The following is an 18,276-nucleotide window of genomic DNA, read 5'->3' as shown; positions in this document are numbered from 1 at the left end:
TCAGAAAATGTTGGATGGATGGGTGAATGAGGCTTTCTGTACCATTCTTGAACTTGGTTCAAAAAGGGAAGACGTTGAGCTGACGACACATTAGCTTCCACTTACCACTCTTGCTCATTCTGAGGCAGACAGTCTTTGATAAATATGAAACAAAGCAACACAATGAAAGAGTTGTTAGTCTGCCCATGTCCCAGCTCACTGACTGAGCACACTGTGCTGCATGAGGAGTCTTTCAGAATTGGGGCCCCCACTTGATGTGTCCCGCAGCCTGAGGGTGGGAGGAAAAAAACAAAAATTACTTCTGCCTGCGTGAGGTAATTTTGTCACAAAAAAAACACACAACAACACTCAGCAATATTACTTTTCATTTCCCCAACATGGTCTCACGGGTAAACTATAATGCGAGAAGTGAGAGTCTCTTGCGAGAGAAGTGCAAGCAAACCAGATAAAAGGAAATGTGCAAGAGGAAGTGGTCTCAGCAGAGAGCCTGATTTATTCGTAGACGATCTGTTTGCTTGAGAGTTCCTCTAAGACAGGATGCCAGGTTTTGCTATGATGCTAGAAAACAGTCACAGTGTCACAATCGAGGCACCAACTATTTCAAGGCTTTGTTTTAAATAATAGGCAGGATTTAATATCTAACATTTGATTTAGTTTTGGGTTTAGATGTCTTTAAATTGAGTTTCATAAAACCTTACATTGGTGGAACAACTATCACAAGACTTTATCAGTAGCTAACGACACATAGTAACTCTACGATCTACCAGAAATAACAACAAACAGCAACTTTTTAAATGCTTTAAAATCATTTCGTTCTATCCCTGTGTCACCTGAAGGACAAATCAATTTATTTAAACCACACAACTGTAAGGGTCACAAAATAATGCCTTACAGTATTTAAAAAAAAAAAAAAAATCTCACGTAATAAGTACATTTGATAATTCAGTGAAAAGTTAGCAAATCCCCTTTATCAGACTGAATATTAACTTTTACATTGCGCAAAAACAGGAATGTGGAAGCAAAATGACATACCCTCTTGACTATTATCTCAATAGAAGTCTTTATTGGTATGGGTGTTCTATCAGCCCAAGTAACATATTAGCAGTTTATTAACTTATTTAACAATGTTCAAGGAAGGTAGATACCTGCTCTAGTGGAAAGTTGTTTATCTTTAAGTGGCACAGTTTTTCCTGGTCCTGATTCTTTGGTGGTTCACATCATTGCATTATTCAGCAACTTTGTACAGATGTCGATTGTCTTCAGGAAGCCCCGCCTCTCTGACATTACAGGCATTTTACTAAATTTGGGGGCTTTACGTGATTTTTGACATTCTGCCTATATTGTGTGGTACTACATGTTTCAGCTGAATTCTAAAACCCGAAGAGCGTCAAATCTGAAGGACCATTGTTGGCTTGTGGCCTTGTGATGGAGATTAGCACAGATTTAGGTCTTGGTCATAGAATAAAGTATGGTACTATAACAGTAGTCATCTTATGCTGGCTGTCAATGCAGACAAGCGAAGACAAGAGAAAAGCTGATGATGGCTACAGGAACAAAAAATGTCGAGCTTGGCAAAGTGCTGTTGTGTAACACGTGAAAACTTGAGTAAAATTAAAAAATAAAAACTTATCATATTGCAACATACTTATACGAGATGAACCAACCTTAAATCAACCGTGTGAATAATAATCACAAATATTACTACATACTGTTAGGATGTGTGTGTGTGTGTGTGTGTGTGTGTGCACGTGTGCGTGTGCGTGTGCACGCACCCATGCTCATGTGTTGAATTAGAAATCCCTATGGATGTGAAGAAGGCTGAGTGATAATCACTGTCATAGTAGCTCATAATAAGATACTTCCATGACACCCTGCTCAAGGTCATAAGATTACATTAGGTAAAACTTTATTCTCGTTATGCTTAATACACGTACACGTGCGCATGCCGCACTTCCCAGTGGGATTAAACAAACTCTTTTTGTGATGTAATTACTTCCATGTCCCTTATTGTTCTTTTGTCGTTGCTTCTTCTTCAAGGGCCCCTTATTTTGGCTATTTAGACTTTAGAGTGACTCTAACAGTGCCCTGCGCTTTGCTGCCTACAAGTTCAGGGTGTACCCTGCCTCCTGCCCAATGACAGCTGGGATTGGCTCCAGCAGTCCCGCAACCCTCGTGAGGATAAGCAGTTCAGAAAATGGATGGATGGACTCTCTGACATGGACACAGGATAGAAGTGTCAATCTCACTTTATAAAAGACGTGGGTTGTGGCGGCATGGTGGCGCAGCTGTAAAGCGTTGGCCTCACAGTTCTGAGGACTAGGGTTCGATCCCAATCCTCACTGTGTTGAATTTGCATGTTCTCCCTGTGCCTGCGTGGGTTTTCTCCGGTCACTCCAGTTTCTTCCCGCATTCACCAAAACGTGCCTTAATTAGACACTAAATTTCCCCTAGGTGTGATTGTGTGACTATTGTCTGTCTCCATGTCCCCTGTGATTGCCTGGCAACCAGTTCAGGGTGTACCCCTCTTCCTGCATGATGACAGCTGGGATAGGCTCCAGAACTCCTGCGACTCTTGTGAGGATAAGCAGCTCAGAAAATGGATGGATAGACGTTGGTTGTGTCATACGAGTGTCCAGAAAGGGCCCATCTGACAGCTATTTCTGTTTGACCCAGTTTTGTATCTGCTTTGTCCACATTTGGGGAAGACCGCCTCCTTTCCTCTGATTGGTTGCCTCCGTGTGTATAGTGAACCTACATCATAAAATGACGTAATTTTTGTTTACGTCGCCATATTGCAATGAAAATCATTGTTGAAAGTTAATTGCGACGAAAACGAAATATGTCTTATAGCACAACATCCAGAGTTTTGTCCGATACCGTTAAACATTTAGAAGGTGACAACAAACAAAGGTACATGGAAAAATTAGACACTTGGCATAGAGGATACATATTTAATGCTGAAGTTGATGTTTTCGCCAATAAGAAATTTGACTGTTAATTCGCTTCCGCTTGTCTTGAACAACTGAATATACACATGTATCTGGTGAGTAAGCCGACGAGATTTACACGGAAGAGTTTGAAAGCATATAAAAGTCTGAACGCATACAAATACTGCACAACAGGTCTCGGGCAATTTGAAAAATTTGAAAAAATTAACGACTCCCAGACTGCCGAGCAGCTTTGCTTAATCGGCAATATGGCGCCGTGAAAACGGTGACGTCACGTGCACGATCTCTATAGAAGACCCATTTGTGAGAGCACACGTTTGTCATGTTGACACCGCTGGCTCTGAACTGGAGAGGTAGCTCTTCGTTAGTGATGTAATAACCTCAAATAATTCTAATAACCTAATTTTAGGCCTCTTGGCCAAAAAATGTCTGGAACTCAAGAATGCGTGGATGATTTTAATTCATATTTTTGCTGATTTACTGGCAATAGCCAGTAGAGCCATGAAGAGCTAATATTATATACAGAATTCTAAAAAAGTTGCTTTGGTAAAATTTGAGACCTTTAAGTCATATAATTATTATACAAAAACACAAATTCACAACCAGATTTAGAACATTTTCCAGTAAGCCTCCTATTTTTCATTTTCAATGTCCCTGCTCACCCCTTATCGTCAGTCCAGTGCCTCCTGGTCTGGACCATTAATGGCGGCTTTACAGCAGCTATCCCAGTGTTTGGAAGTGTTTTTGTGAAGTTTGAGTCCAGTTTAAATATTCATCACTAAAATGTAAAAATATAATTTAGCAGTTTTTTACCCCAATTGTTTTTGTGTTTTTATGCGATACCATCTTTAATATGTTCAGTTTCTGACTTATGAAAAAGTTAGTAAATTCGGTCAAACCATTTTAAAAATTGGGATTGAATTCATGAGAAACTGTTTTGATACATTTGAACTTTATACCAAAACCTATAGTAGACTGTCACCGTGCTGAGGCAGCTTTTAATGCTTGGGTTCAAGAAGCAGTTACACCCTGCAGAGCCTTTTGCAGCCCACTTAATCGGTGCTCATCAGCCATGCCCGATAGAGCACACCATTGCTGAGCCAAGATTGCTCCGACTAGACAACCACCTGTCCCACCTTCTGTATATAATTCAGTGGAGCTAGCCACAACGGGGTCTGAACAAAGTACACACTAGTTGCCCGTTTCAAAAAGCGCCATCAAAACGTCTGACATGTTACTGCTGTTAGCTAAGGGCTGTGTCTTGTGATAAGACTGTGCTGTAAGGAAGTAATAAACTGTTGTTCTTGTGTTCTGTAATGAAAGCCAAGAGATGAATGCATGTCGGCGAAACAATCAAATATGGGCTTTAAATGAGAAGACATTTGACACCTTTTAGTCCTGATTTACCGGCCAGACGACCCAGCAGGTGAACAGTCAGCAGCTGCAGGAGGAGCTTTGCTTTCCGCAGGCAATGTGGCTTCTGAAAAGATCCATGTTTGAGAATTAATATATTATGGTTTATGGTTTCCAGGCTAATACAGTAAGCAAAATTCAATTTACACCAATTGCATTGTGGAATGGATAGCATGGTGGGTTCAAACCTTGGCTCCCACCTTCCAGTGTGAAGTCTGTGTGCTATGAAATAAAGACGAAAGAGCTGAAAGACTAGCCTGGTTTACATGGAGCCTTCAATTCTGAATATATTGGATTTAGTAGCACAAAATAAATGAAAATGCTCCATACAAACACCTCAGTCAGAATAAATGGCCCTAATTTGAATGGAATATCATTTAGTTTCACACTGGTTGAATTTTCCTTTTGCCACATTGATCAGAAGTAAATCTTCGCCATGTATAACGTCATTCACAATGCACCCAGGAAAAACTGTCTGCCCATGCTTCTTCTCAACATGAATGGGCACAGCATAAACGTGGCGGCTCCTGACAGAGCTCTTATGCAAGGGAGATCTTGTTTTTATGTTTTTTTTCTAACCTATAAGTTGTTTTTCTCAAGTGTTTTTTTTTCTTAAATAAACATGGAAAAGCAAACCGACCACTGTGCTAAATAGATGAAACCTTTTTAATAAATGTGACGTTCACGACAATGTGCCCGTCTCATGCCTGTTCCGATTAAATTCAGTGCACATCATATGTACACCTGATCAGATTACATCACGTCACATGCAAACCGTTGATCTGGTTTCTTAAACTGGAACTGTTTCAATCGGAATGACAAAGATATTGAGTTGTTGGTCCACTGAAAACGATTCCTTCACATGTCCATCAAATATATGTTGATGTTGTCTGTAGTGCACTATTGGCTTAATAACATGCCACAAAGGTTATGCTTGAAATTTATTCACTGCCGAGCTTCCTAGTTAACATGGATCCTTGACTTCTAAAGCTGTCAATGCCAGCTCTAGAGGTTTGTGTTCATTTGGGACTAACGCACACAAAAATTTAAAGAGGCGCTAACATTTTTAATTACTGTGCCACGATTGCCCGCAGGCTAACGCGTTAGCTCGCGGTTGAGCAGGAGAGCACAACCACTTAAGGGAACATTTAACGTTCCCCTAAGTGTGTCTGGTGTGTGAATCAATGGTGGTCCACGCTGAGCAGGGCTGTGGATCACAGTCCTGGACGGATCCAACACCAGCATTCCATGAGCCCACTAGCAGCCAGTGATACACCCGTCCAGGTCTGTCAGCTGACTGTGATCCGCACACCGGAATCACCACAACAATAACCCTTTTATCATGTCAAGAAAAACTATCCTGACCGTTTTATTTGTCAAACAATAAGTCGATCGTGATTGTTGTGACAGGCCTAACTTGAACCTCAATTATGTAAATGGAACTTGATTTTGGAAGTAAAGTCACGCATCGTCAGTGTTGTTGGAAGTCCCGTACTTCTGATACAACGTTTTATTGAACTCTGTAAATATATTATATTGTCCCTGCAGCTTGATTCACTTCGATTTACAGGCCCCAAAATATCCCTTCTTGGCCTACGCTACAGCTCTCAAACAAAAATCTCATCCATGACAATTACTACTGTACACTGTTACTTTCCCCCCCCCCCCCCCCCCCCCGGCCTGTCACTTCCAAGCAGGCTTTCATGCTGAATATTGATTCAACAACTTTAGGGACCCATCTCTGAATCACATGCTCTTCTTCAACTGTCTCCTCCAGCTCAAGATCTCGTTCAACGAGTCGAGTCTCTACAGCACATATGAATATCCATCAGAAAACAGCGTGTGGGACAGCGGCCAGGAGGCAGACGAGGATAAACGGGAAGGGAAGGTGACGGAAGAACCGCCCAGCATGGTGGGACGTATCCACATCCCTCAACCCAGTTTCACTAGCTCGTCCACACATACCAACAGCAGCAATGGTGAGAGACAAATGAATTATAATTCAGCATGGATCTGTTGTTGGATTGTAAAGGAGTGCCGGTTTGGTAGATTTTGAACCTGTGAACTATGTGGACAGTGAGGGCCTCTGCATCCTTAAAAAGTGTTGAATTTAAATTTCCATAATAAATTTTCTGAGCTGCTTATCCTCATAAGAGTCACAGGAGTGCTATAGCCTATCCCAGCTATCTTCAGGCAGGAGGCGGGGGGGTACACCCTGAACTGGTCGCAAATCAGTCGCAGGGCACATATCTACATCACTGAGCAGGAATCGATCCCACACTGCCCGCACCAAAGTCAGGCGTATTTATCCTCTAATCACAATAAAAATACATTTATTTTATATAGTGTGTGGAGAACAGTTGGCATTCAACTATTCTGGTTGATTGGACGGCACAGTGGTAATCTGGTCTCTTTCTTCCAATCTGGTGAGCTCAGTTTTTCTCTGTTTTGAGCATCTTTGCACTGGTGTGCTTGTTCTCCTGGTACTCAAGCTTCCTCCTTACTTAGGTTAAATGCCATATACAGCTGCCCATGTACAGGACACCACTGTAGTGGATGTTTACCCTTTGTAAAACAATCATTAAAAACATAAAATGGGGCCACAGAGGGATGATCTTTCAAAAGATCATTTTAATATTGTACTCTCAGGTCACGCACAGAGGCACCATAACTCAGTGGTTAGATCAGTGGTTTGATAAAACCAGGGGTCATGAGCTCATATCTCACTGGGGCTGAGGAGTTGCGTCAGGAAGGGCATCTGGGATAAAAACTGGGCCCAATAAATATGAGCGTTCATCTGAGATGTCACGCTGTGGCGAGCCCTAATCGGACAAGCTGAAAGAAACTTACTTACTCTCAGGTCACGCACAGCTTTGACACAATTGAAAAGTTTTTGTCTGGTTTTTGGAATCTTCAAACTTTACCTTTACCCAAAGAGTTAATTAATTTTTTGACCTGAAATCCTGGTTGTTGTCGAAACATTGTTTCCAAACACTGAGCAGTTTTTGGAAGGCCCTTCTCTGTTCCTGCATGGCTGTGTTCTGTTGCACAAAACAAGATCCACAAAGGTATGGCTGGGTGGGACCTAGAATAGAAATTCTGAGCCAGGCCCTCTGGTCCGATTCTGTGATCTTGGACCTCACGTGTGTTCTTGCGGGCAGGTAGACCAAAATTCTTAGCTAGACACACTCCCAACATCTGACTGAAAGTCTTTCCAGATCAGTGGAAGATGTTATTATAGTGAGATAGGGACCAGCTATATTTGGCTACATCATCTTTTAGATTTTATTTTGTTTGAGCTGAAAGGCTATCAGCGGGAGGACAGTGCCCCCTAATGGATTAATTATAAACTACATTTGTGAATATGTGAGTTCCGGCAATCGCACATGAGTCATCTCACCTACGAGTAGTGATGAAGTGTTCTGCCAAAAGAAACTTTTTCTATTTTATGAATTCCTTGTAGTCTTGCCACTGAAAGTCTTAGTTTTTTTTCAAGTGTATTTTCAGGGTTCTAAAAAAAAAAGCTAAGGGTCACACCTTTAAATCTATTTTGAAAAACAATTAAAACATGCACAGAGAATTCTATCTACAAAGGGAGCCCTATCGTCATTAATAATGTTTATTTTCTCACGTGCAGACCTCTCGAACTACATTCCCAAGCACTCAATGGACTTCAGCGCCTGGCAGGAATACAAACAAGAGGACAGTGCTAACAAGGAGGAGGCCACTTCTCAGCAGAATCAGATGACAGACGAGGTCATGGTGAGAGGATCACAACTATATTTTTGTTTCAGCTGTCAGTTTATGTTCCAGTTTTGGATTTGCAGAGCCAATGAGCAATGGAGTAAAACTGAAAACCAGATACATTAAGAAATTAACCTCAAAGATAACCCAATTAGCCCAACTAATTGCAGGAGTTTGGAGGTTTTTGTCTGAATTGTTAGTGTTTAGTTCATTTGCATATGGAGGTTCATGTCTTTGATCCAAAGCATTCTCAGCTTGTTTTGGTCCTCTTAATTGGTCTCAGTATGGTTCAAACAGACATACTGGAGCATTTCTAAAATACTGCAGTTGAAGAGTGATTCTATTGGAAAATTGCATCTCTCACATGGATTACAGAAATGTTTGGTCAGCAAGAAAAGTGTAGTTAGTGCCAAAAGTACAGCCATTTGGATGAGTTTGGAAAAAACAAACCAAAACTAAGCTGCTGCCTCTACTTCCTTAAATTAATTACCCTAGTCTTCCAAAGTAAACAACAACAATAGAAATACGATTCCTACATCATATTGTCACAAATGGGCCTACAAGTTGAAAGATTCTGCCATTATAAATGCATTGTTATTTTTTGTTTTTCTGTCTGTCCTCAGCTGACACCAGCAGACAGTTCTTCCCTGTCAGACTACAGTAGCGAGCCCGCGCTCTATTTCTGAGTCGAATGAGCACTGAAGTAGCACCTCACCCATGGGACCAATGGGACCAACACCCCACACCTGGACCTGAACCACTTCTAACTTTGCCGGGCCTACGCACACGTTCCCTGACGCCTTCAGGGGACACAAGCCACGGTACATTTGCCACTCGCTACGTGATCCCCCAAGTCGGACAGTTGGCCAGTTTCTCCAAACCCAAGCTTCATTTTGGTTGACAAGCCTAAAAAGCAGCTGGACTGTCTTTTCCCAAGAAGATTCTGCACAGTTGATCTGTGGAAACATCTTGAACCAATTATATAGCTTGTCAGCATCAGTACAGACGTCCTCTGTCCAAGCCCGCCCTTTGATTTTCGTCCATTCTAGTTTACACTTGCAACTGGGCAAAATGGGCTTAAAGTCCAAGTTTCCACCAGGAGCAAAACGTTGCCAATGCCCATGCAGAGGTGGCGGCACGGTGACAGTGTTAAACAACTCTATAAAAGAATCTCGGACCTTAACGTTCCATCGCTTCGCTTGCAGTAAAACACAAAAGAAAAATCTGAAAGGGTGCCACGTAGTTTTGTTTTTGTACATGTATGGTTTCTGTTGAACCAGCAGTTTAAGTTGTTTCTCTTACTGTAAAACTGCCTTTTTTTTTAGGGGGGTGGGCAAACCTTATTGAAGCTGCTGGACGGTTGGTAGAAAAGCAGGTGAACTTCGACACCATTCTTCACAATGAGGAGGCCAAGTAGAAACTATTTCATCATGCACCCTGGAGGAAGTTTTTGTCAATCCGTAGCAACGCTCATTTTTTTGATAAATGCTTGAAAAAGTGACCTTTGCCAAAAAATGTCTGTATTGCTGGTGAGTGTCATACAGTATATCACCTGGCCGAATGTTTCTACAGCCTCCTGCCGCGCTTCTTGTGTATTTATTGCTTCCCAATGTTGAAGTTGCATGTCTTAGACCTGCTTATGTACAATTTTGTTTGGTGGTTTCGTGTGTAAAGGTTGAAAGACGCAAAGAGGGCGAGTTCAGACGGATCCACCAAGTTGGTCTTCTTGCACTCTTACATTCCACAGAGAGAGAGAGCAGATCCACTAAAAAGTAAATGAAGGTGATGTTTTGATCTTTTGTGAAAACTTTTAACGATGATTTGTTTTGTACTGACAGGAATGCACCACCTCTTTCACATTTGAAAACTCATATTGCCAAGTGATTAAAGTGTTGTTGTAATGGCTTCAGTCCTTCTTTGGACTCAACCCTGGCCAGTATTGTTGTACAGTTACATTGTAAAACCAAATTATGATCAGATTCATTTTCTGCTCGTCATCATTCAATGATCTTTTCTCATGCTGTTCCAAGACTCTGTGGTAGTCCAATGACGTCGAATTGCTAGTTCAGTCTTGGATTCGACATACGTATGCACTGTCATTCTTCTTTTCGCTTTGTTTTGCACTTCATGTGAAAGAACAGCCAGTGACAGATTATGTGCACTTTTAATGAGGCATTTTCTTTTCTCTATTGAATTTGTTTATTTGACAGCTGATTGTACATTTACTGTATGTCACACACAGTAGCCGGCTATAAACAAGGATTCCCTGTTTTACCATTTTTCCAGACCGGAATGTAAGAAGTTCATGTTTTGAGTTTGTTTGGTTTTGTTTAAAAAGCAAATGGAAGGAAAAACATCATGAAACTGTACACGACGAACGCAACTGCCGATGGATGCAATGTCCACTTTTGTACACTTGCCGCAGCATTGACTCTTGACTCCGAAGATTATCGGCCTCGCACTGTAGCTGCCGCCACATCTCCTCATCTTCATCTTCGAACATGCCAGGATTTTAGAGCATGTTGTCATGTACAATGAAAGTCACATACAGCCAACACAACACTTGACTTTAAAGGCAATTTTTTTGTTTAAAAAAGAAATTGTATCGTGACGAATCGTATTACTATTGTCCCATGTTTCAAATTTAGGGTTGAACTCCAAATCACAGACATCTGTGGCATTGGACTGGAGGTTACACTGTACTTAGCATTGCAGTTGACACACCATGAGTATTCACATGGTTGAATGTATTTTTTTTTTTTTTTTTATTCTGACTGGATGGACTTTGCCAACCTTTCTATTATCTTACACAGCTATACACAAGGATTGTCATGAGCAAAATCAACTCGCAACTCTTTTCACCCTAAATTGTCATGAGCAAAATCAACTCTCAACTCTTTTTACCCTAAATGCTATGAACTACAAGCTGCACAATTAGAAAATTGCCAAATGAAATTTGCATTTGTTTTGTTCAGTTCTCAACCCAACCCCAAAAAAAGTCTTTTTAGTCTGATAAGCAAGAAACCTTTCAGAACTCAACAAAGTTGTGAAAGTGTTTGTAAATCAACATTGACCTAATACCAACTGTGAGGACGTGCACGGTGTAGATGAGGTTAGAAAAGTACTTATGAACCGGCTCATGCTCACCGTTTCCTTCAACAAATACATTCTTAGAAGTAATGTTTCTTTTTGTCTTTGAACCAATGGTGAAATAAAGGACCAAAGAGGTAGAGTTCCCAGCAGCTTGACACTGTTGTGTTTAAACACCAGCAATTACCTAAAAAAAAAAAAAAATGTTACCAAGAAAAACAACACACGACTTGTGTACACTCATCCAGCAATGTTTTCCTGGCTTTTTCTTGCATAATGAACAGTTTGCGGTGGTCACCCCATTGAAGCTCCGTGATGAAACACTCCATTTTATCCACCCTCTTGTGCTTTCTTCTGGATGTCTGCATTTCCCAGCTGTGTAAAATTATTACTGATGATTTGAGCAAAAAAAAAAAAGAAAAATAAGTGATGTCATACCTGTACAGATGTACACTAAATAAATATCAAATGAACAAATATAAATATATGTGGATGTTTGCAGTCATTGGTCAACTGAAAATGTGGGTAGGTTTTTTTTTTTTTTTTTTTTTTTAAATCCCTGGAGGGTGCGAGCACATGCACCAAATCACAACCTCGGGCCTTGTACACACATAAAGATAATTGGTTGTTTTTGTAACTTTTTTTCTCCCCTTCCTAACCGAAAATGACAAAACACCAGACAAAGACTATTTTATGTCTTCTATGATATGCTTGTAAAATTGTCATGTGATATGAGGTGTGTTAATCACGACGATTGGATCTAAAATGGTTTGGGACTGACAATCTCAACATTAAAATTGTGCAATATTTATGTCCAAAAATCTTTTGTGAGGAAAGCTGAGCCATGATAGTGTGGGAGTATTGACATGGAACGGAATGTAGCTAAAGAAAAATGTGCCCTCACTGCGGAAGAGCTGACTCTGGCCCACTCATTATCCTCTTCTGCTGACTGCAGTTTTTAAAACAATTTCTCACACAATCATTTTCAACAGAGTCTAGCACAGTGTCATCACACACACACCTACAGTGGTTGAATTTTTACCTCTCCGGCTATACTGGACCATTTTGTTCAAATCCTCGTTTCTCTCTCTTGTCCATCCCTCACACCAGACTGATGCCGTCCTTGTTCATTCTGTCACTTCCCGCCTGGATTATTGCAATATTCTCCTGTTGGTCTCCCTGCATGTCACTACAAAAACGACAGCTTTTCCAGGATTTGACCACCGATATTGTCACAAAGACAAACCTTGACTTACCACATCACTCCAGCCCTGCAATAACATCCGTCTTCCTGTCCAATACAGGATCTGACATAAAATCCCGCTCTTCACATTCACAGCCGTCTATGTCACCTCACCCAATTTTGCTAACCTTCATGTTGCCATACCCTCAGGCACTCTTAAATCTTCATCTTCAATCCACCTCACCATGGCTTCTGCCCATCTGTCCACTGTGGGAGAAAGTGCTGACACACTGCCCTCCATCTTTGGAACTCGCTACCACCTGCTCTCCATCTTCAAACCCCAACTCAAGACATAGCTAGTCTGGACTGCTTACACATATTTTAACGTTTCCTACATCATTTGACATTTTTGACGTGTTTTTGTTATTCTTTTTTTTTTTAATTTTATTTTATTGCTTGATTTCTTTTAACTATATTTGTACTGTGACCATCAGTGGTGAAGGCATCAGTGAAAGGTACGTATTAAAAAATCTATTATCAAAGCGTTCATAGAGAAAAAAACAAGCATGTCATACTGTTTGTTTATGGGGTGGGGTGGGGGGTGTTTAAAAGTTGACTTCTCCATACTGCAAGAAGTATTTCCCAAAGCAAGTCCTCAATCATAACTTCATCAATGTACTACACTTCCACCTCTGGTCTCTTCAGAAACACTTAAGATTCCTCCACTGGAGGACTTTTTTTCTATGTTTGCGGCAAAACAGAATCTGTGCGGGGTGTTCAAACTGCATTATGTCTTATAACAGGATCTAATATCACATGGTTCTTGGAGAGGGAAATACTTCCTACATGGTACTTGGCGTAAAAAGTTTGAGAACTAGTGCTGAACTGAAACTTGTGACTAGCTGTCTAAAATAAAAATAAAAATGTAGAGTAACAGAAGGTAGCAATAACTTTATCTATCATGGAAAATGCTCAGTTTGGATTTATGCTGTCAAAGATGTATTTATTTAACAGTATGACTGATTGCGGTCATAATTTTCAGTGGTATCAAACTGTATTGTATGATATTGAGACTTGCTACTAATACTTCATTATCCATCACAGTCACAGAAAACAATACCAAATGTTCTGATTCGTCACTTTTAAAGATACAACTCGTTAAATATTACAAGTGCCCTTCGTTTAAGATCCACTTCTGGTGCGTTAGTGTTCTTTCTTGCGAGGCTCTGAGGCTTTGCTGAGGTTTCCGGCCTCAGACTTCAGGACACTCAGCAAAGACTGGGAACTCTCTAAAATCTGTGGGTGAAGAGCAGGAAATCACATAAGCATACTGTACATCAAATCCAGTGCCTTATTGATCTAAAAAGTGTTGCTGGAGAAGTTGGACAAGAATTTAAGGTGGAGGTGGGACTGCATCAGGAATCAGCTTGAGCCCCTTTTTGCTGTGGTAATGGATAGGCTGACAGATGAGGTTAGAATGGAATCCACTCAGACTATGATGTTCGCAGATGATATTGTGATCTGCAGTGAAAGCGGGGAGCAGGTGGAGGAACAATTAGAAAGATGGAGGATTTGCCCTGGAAAGGAGAGAAATGAAGATTAACTGAAGTGAAAGAGAATATTTGTGTGAATGAGAGGGGTGGAGGGGGAAGAGTGAGGCTACAGGGAGAAGAGATAGCGTGGGTGGAGGACTTCAAATATTTCGGGTCAACAATCCAGAGCAATGGTGAGTGTGGTAAGGAAGTGAAGAAACGGGTCCAAGCAGGTTGGAACAGCTGGCGGAAGGTGTCTGGTGTGTTATGTGACAGAAGAGTCTCTGCTAGGCTGAAGGATAAAGTTTACAAAACAGTGGTGAGGTCGGCCATGATGTATGGATTCGAGACGGTGGCACTGAAGAAACAACAGGAAGCAGAAATGAAGATGTTGAGGTTCTCGCTCGGCGTGAGCAGGTTGGATAGGATTAGAAATGAGCTCATTAGAGGGACAGCCAAAGTTGGATGTTTTGGAGATAAAATTCGAGAGAGCAGACTTCGATGGTTTGGACATGTTCGGAGGCGAGAGAGTGAGTATATTGGTGGAAGGGTGCTGAGGATGGAGCTGCCAGGCAAAAGAGCGAGAGGAAGCCCAAAGAGAAGGTTAATGGATGTTGTGAGAAAAGACATGAGGGCAGTTGGTGTTAGAGAGGATGATGCAGGAGATGGGCTTAGATGGAAAAAGATGCAACGCTGTGGCGACCCCTAACGGGACAAGCCGAAAGGAAAAGAAGAAGAAGAAGATTATATGCACTATTTATAAAAGCGAGAACAGCCCTAAGTGAAGGGTCCAAATGGGGCCAACTTAGCCATTTTCCTCTCAGTGTCATATGACTCATTTACTGTCTTAAAAGGTTTCAGGTGATAATGACTTGGACATTATCTTTTAGGGGTGTGTTTACTTTTGTTGCCAGCGGCTGTAAACATAAATAGCTGTGTTTACAAAAATGTAAGTAGTGTTCTCAGTTTTGTGAGAAAATGTATAATGTGGCTGTGGTCTTTTCAAACGTGGTTAATGGGTGAGTTAATCTAGTCCAGTAGTTCTTTAACCTATTAACGTCAGAAACGGATGCACACCTTGGTGTAAGCAGCCTCTGTCTCTGCAATAGTGCGGTCGAAGGTGGCGCGTGCAGCCATTCTTTGTGCCAGACTTTCATTGACCTTACTCAGCTTTCCAGAGAAGACACGGATGTCATGCTGCAGTCGTTCCTTCTCCTCTTCCTCCAGCTTGATCTGACGGTTTAACTCTTCCCGCTTGGAGCACAGGTCTTCAATACCTGGAGGGGAACAGAAAACAATTATGGATGTCTTAACTCTACTGCACATGGATGCTCTTCCACTGATTTGATCTACCCTGCAGGAAAGGTGTTGTGCATGAGCATTTGAAAGAATGAGTGCCCCCAAAGAAAAGGAAAAAGTCTAGAAGTCTAAAGATGAATTCTGCATTCGCCCCTTGATTTGCTCCAACTTCCACGACTTGAATCTCACAGTCCAGCTGAGTGGTTAACTCCCACTAGACCTGTTCCCATTGCCTAGCTCTGGGGGAGTCCAACTCACTGTTCCTTCGCGACACATTGGTCTCATTCTAGCGGGACCTAGTGAGGGGGGGGTGACATTATCAGAGTGGACCAGGCTATAGACCAGCACCTGGTCATCCATACGCTCAATATAATCGCAGCTGCACCCAAAAGGTCTACCTCCTATGACTTCAACCACTCCTCCAAAATGCTTGTGATCCAACTCGCCGACACCGGTGACACGATGAGGCAGTCGTCTGTTCCCATATTCTAACTTCGATAACTAGCGCAGCAAGCCCAAGCGGAAGCTAACACACTCGAATTGGATGACAAATGAAAATGTCTGCAGGTAGCACTAATCAAACAGGCTGCGTCATTTGCTAATGAGTTACTAGACTACATTCTAAATGACCTACACATGGCCTGCACGCCAAGGTCTCACAAACAACTGCAGCCAGTTGACAAAATTAAAAATTTCAAGTTTTATGTGGATTTGTTATCCAAAATGTAATAGTTGCACTCTATCATGTGGCCGAATGGCTACGGAATCTGACTTCGGATCAGAAGATTGAGGGTTCAAGTCCCTTCATGGTCAAAAATTGTTAACTTTTGAATTGTAAATGGCAATTTTCGACCAGAGTTCCGTGGCCACTTCCACCCACATTGACATGGCATGTTACCATGTTACAGCGAAGACCCCAAAAAACACACCCTTGTTGAGTTTCTCAGGCAATCGCTGAGGATTGTTTCCCATCAAAATATTCAGTCATTTCACGGTCCAGCATAAATTCAAGGAACCACCATTATCCAAACTTAATGTAACAATCACCAGTTAAGCTAGTCATCACGACCAAGTCAACAAACACGGACTGCAAACCACAGTAACTCGCACCAATAGATTAAAACGATGTGCAGTATGATCCTATGTGGCATAATGGATAAGGGGCCTGACTTTGGCTCTGAAGCTTGATGGTTCGAGTCCCTTCGTGGTCAACAACAGGAAGTTTCTTCGCATCTTGTATTAAAAGTTAAAACTTAGCATATATTGTAAAGTTTGACCCACCCAAGTACTTTAATAATAGACTAAATAGAATGCAGTATTCTGCATGAAAATAAATGGCTCTCAGAAAATGAGTGGTTTGAGCTCGGGTGCGAAAACACCTATTTGTCCCTTCTCCGGGGATGGAGAAATGCCAACACACAAGACTCTTGATCCGCCTGCCTCAACCTTGGTCAATGCTGGTAAGTGCAACCTTGCAGCGCACTTAAAGTACAGATTGTTGCACATTTGGGTTGAATTAACGAGAACAGCAAATCCAGCTACCCATCTGGGCTATCTGGGTAGCTGGATTTGGACTAGGAAGAACCTGTGGCAGGCGTTACAGGACCCACAAAAGGCAGACTCAAAGACAGCTTTTTCCCTAGATTGATGGAAAACTTGCATTTTGAAATCGGAAGCCAGTTTAACATTGCTTTTTTTTAAACCATCAATCAATTTACATTAAAAGGGGGGAGTAAGAAAAAGTACATAAAATACCAACATGTTATGAAAAGTACATTTCCAGTTTTGGTATTTTAGCAAGAAACATGAAGTCGACATGCATGATTTTCGTTGGCGGACCACATCAAATAATGAGGCGAGAGATATTTCCAAATATGAAAAAATAAAACATAATTATCGTGAGGTGGTATACAACTGCTCCTTTTTATCCAGATGAAAAGCCAACTTCACTTAAGGAGAAAAGAAAAAGAGCACAGATTGCTGAGGTCAAAGCACAATTCTAATTTATATGAAGTTAATATAGTCAAAACGAAGTTTTTTTTCCCCTACAAAGGTAGAACCGCAGATGGCAGAAAATTACAAGTTAACATGTATCATGCAGTTAAACGGCAAATAATTGTTGTCTCACTTGAATAATCATCACATTAAACAGTACATCCAGAGAGAGTAAAGTAAGTAATTGCGTGTGGGTGGTAAGTGTATAAAAAAATATGCTGAAGGTAGCTGCCATTGAATGACTTTGTTGGAGAGACTCCAACAAAATTATACTGTACACATAAAATTGAAACAGTGGCATGAGGAAAAAAACAAACATCACTCACAATTGACGAGCTCATTATTGTAATTTTGCAAAGCGATAGCTTGTTGGCTCATGGTGGGGAAGTCACGTCCATGAACTGCGAGGGAACGAAACGCACATCATGCATGACATTTATGTTGCACACGTAAATAAAGTTCTTTGTTGTGACGTTTCAAAGGGTTACGAATCTGCACGTTTCTAATGTGCTGGTAACTAAATATTTTAGCTCAGGGAGAATGTCGATACGTGCCATACGACTGACTGGCCACTGCTTCAGGGTGTATTCCGCCTTACGCCCGAAGTCCAGCGACCCTTGTGAGGATAAGGGAGTTGAGAAATGGATAATGCATAAAACTGCTGTGGCTGAAGAATGCTATATGTTAAATGACGTCAATATTGCGTCAATGTCATTTGTTAATTACGTACAAGTGTTTTTCAAATCTTTTACAAAAGTATCGTGTCTAAAAATGGTTGCCTCTCTTAATAATCCATTCACATCATGGGAAAATTTGTGTTCCTGCCATACTTGGCGAAATAAAGATGATTTTGATTCTGATTAGTGGGTCATTTTTTAAAAAGTTGCTCAACATTTCCACATGAGTCTTTAAAGTGGCAAGATTTATCGTATTTTTTTTAATTGCTTGTTTTATTATATTATTTTTTAAATGGAAGGTTACCACAACTTTGCCTGTGCCTTACGTGTGGAGGAAATAGTTTATAATTAGTAATAGTAATTCGACTTCAACTTCCGGTCAGGACAAAACATTG

General features: G+C 41.1%; 2 protein-coding genes across 4 annotated transcripts in view; one reads left to right on the top strand and one right to left on the bottom strand.

Annotated features, from left to right (window-relative positions):
* Positions 1 to 11,347, top strand: part of tprn (taperin) — a 40,480-nt gene extending 29,133 nt beyond the window's left edge. Inside the window, exons 2-5 of one of the 2 annotated variants that reach the window (XR_009798991.1) lie at positions 6,139 to 6,340; positions 7,999 to 8,123; positions 8,729 to 8,926; positions 9,431 to 11,347. Coding sequence is in view for 1 of the 2 variants with exons in the window: in XM_061847584.1 (XP_061703568.1) it covers positions 6,139 to 6,340; positions 7,999 to 8,123; positions 8,729 to 8,791 (390 nt within the window). In the remaining variant the exon portion in view is untranslated. Of the gene's footprint in view, positions 1 to 6,138; positions 6,341 to 7,998; positions 8,124 to 8,728 lie in introns of both variants that reach the window. The other variant, XM_061847584.1, reaches the window with a different exon arrangement.
* A 142-nt stretch (positions 11,348 to 11,489) lies between these two features.
* LOC133515245 (microtubule nucleation factor SSNA1-like) lies at positions 11,490 to 17,849 on the bottom strand. Of its 2 annotated transcripts, XM_061847591.1 has the most exons (5): positions 17,759 to 17,849; positions 17,531 to 17,605; positions 14,988 to 15,187; positions 12,238 to 13,674; positions 11,490 to 11,586 (listed from the first exon to the last, which is right to left on the bottom strand). In XM_061847591.1, exons 2-4 carry the CDS (start codon positions 17,580 to 17,582, stop codon positions 13,582 to 13,584), a joined length of 345 nt encoding a protein of 114 aa, XP_061703575.1. In that variant the 5' UTR covers positions 17,583 to 17,605; positions 17,759 to 17,849; the 3' UTR covers positions 11,490 to 11,586; positions 12,238 to 13,581. The 2 variants fall into 2 exon arrangements, with proteins under 2 accessions (XP_061703575.1, XP_061703574.1); XM_061847590.1 differs by lacking the exon at positions 17,759 to 17,849 and having other exon boundaries at positions 17,531 to 17,681.
* Between the last annotated feature and the right edge of the window lie 427 nt (positions 17,850 to 18,276).

This window comes from Syngnathoides biaculeatus, chromosome 17, assembly GCF_019802595.1.
Source record: "Syngnathoides biaculeatus isolate LvHL_M chromosome 17, ASM1980259v1, whole genome shotgun sequence".
In the NCBI taxonomy this organism is placed as follows: domain Eukaryota; kingdom Metazoa; phylum Chordata; class Actinopteri; order Syngnathiformes; family Syngnathidae; genus Syngnathoides; species Syngnathoides biaculeatus.
Note: the sequence above shows the minus strand (reverse complement) of the source record. Positions and strands in the feature narration are given on the sequence as shown.

Coding starts and splice junctions, on each gene's coding strand:
- LOC133515245 (XM_061847591.1), bottom strand. CDS start 17,582: ATGAGCCAACAAGCTATCGCTTTGCAAAATTACAATAATGAGCTCGTC. Junction 15,188..17,530: donor CAATAATGAGCTCGTCAATT/GTGAGTGATGTT, acceptor GTTCCCCTCCAG/GTATTGAAGACCTGTGCTCC. Junction 13,675..14,987: donor CAGAGGCTGCTTACACCAAG/GTGTGCATCCGT, acceptor CTTCACCCACAG/ATTTTAGAGAGTTCCCAGTC.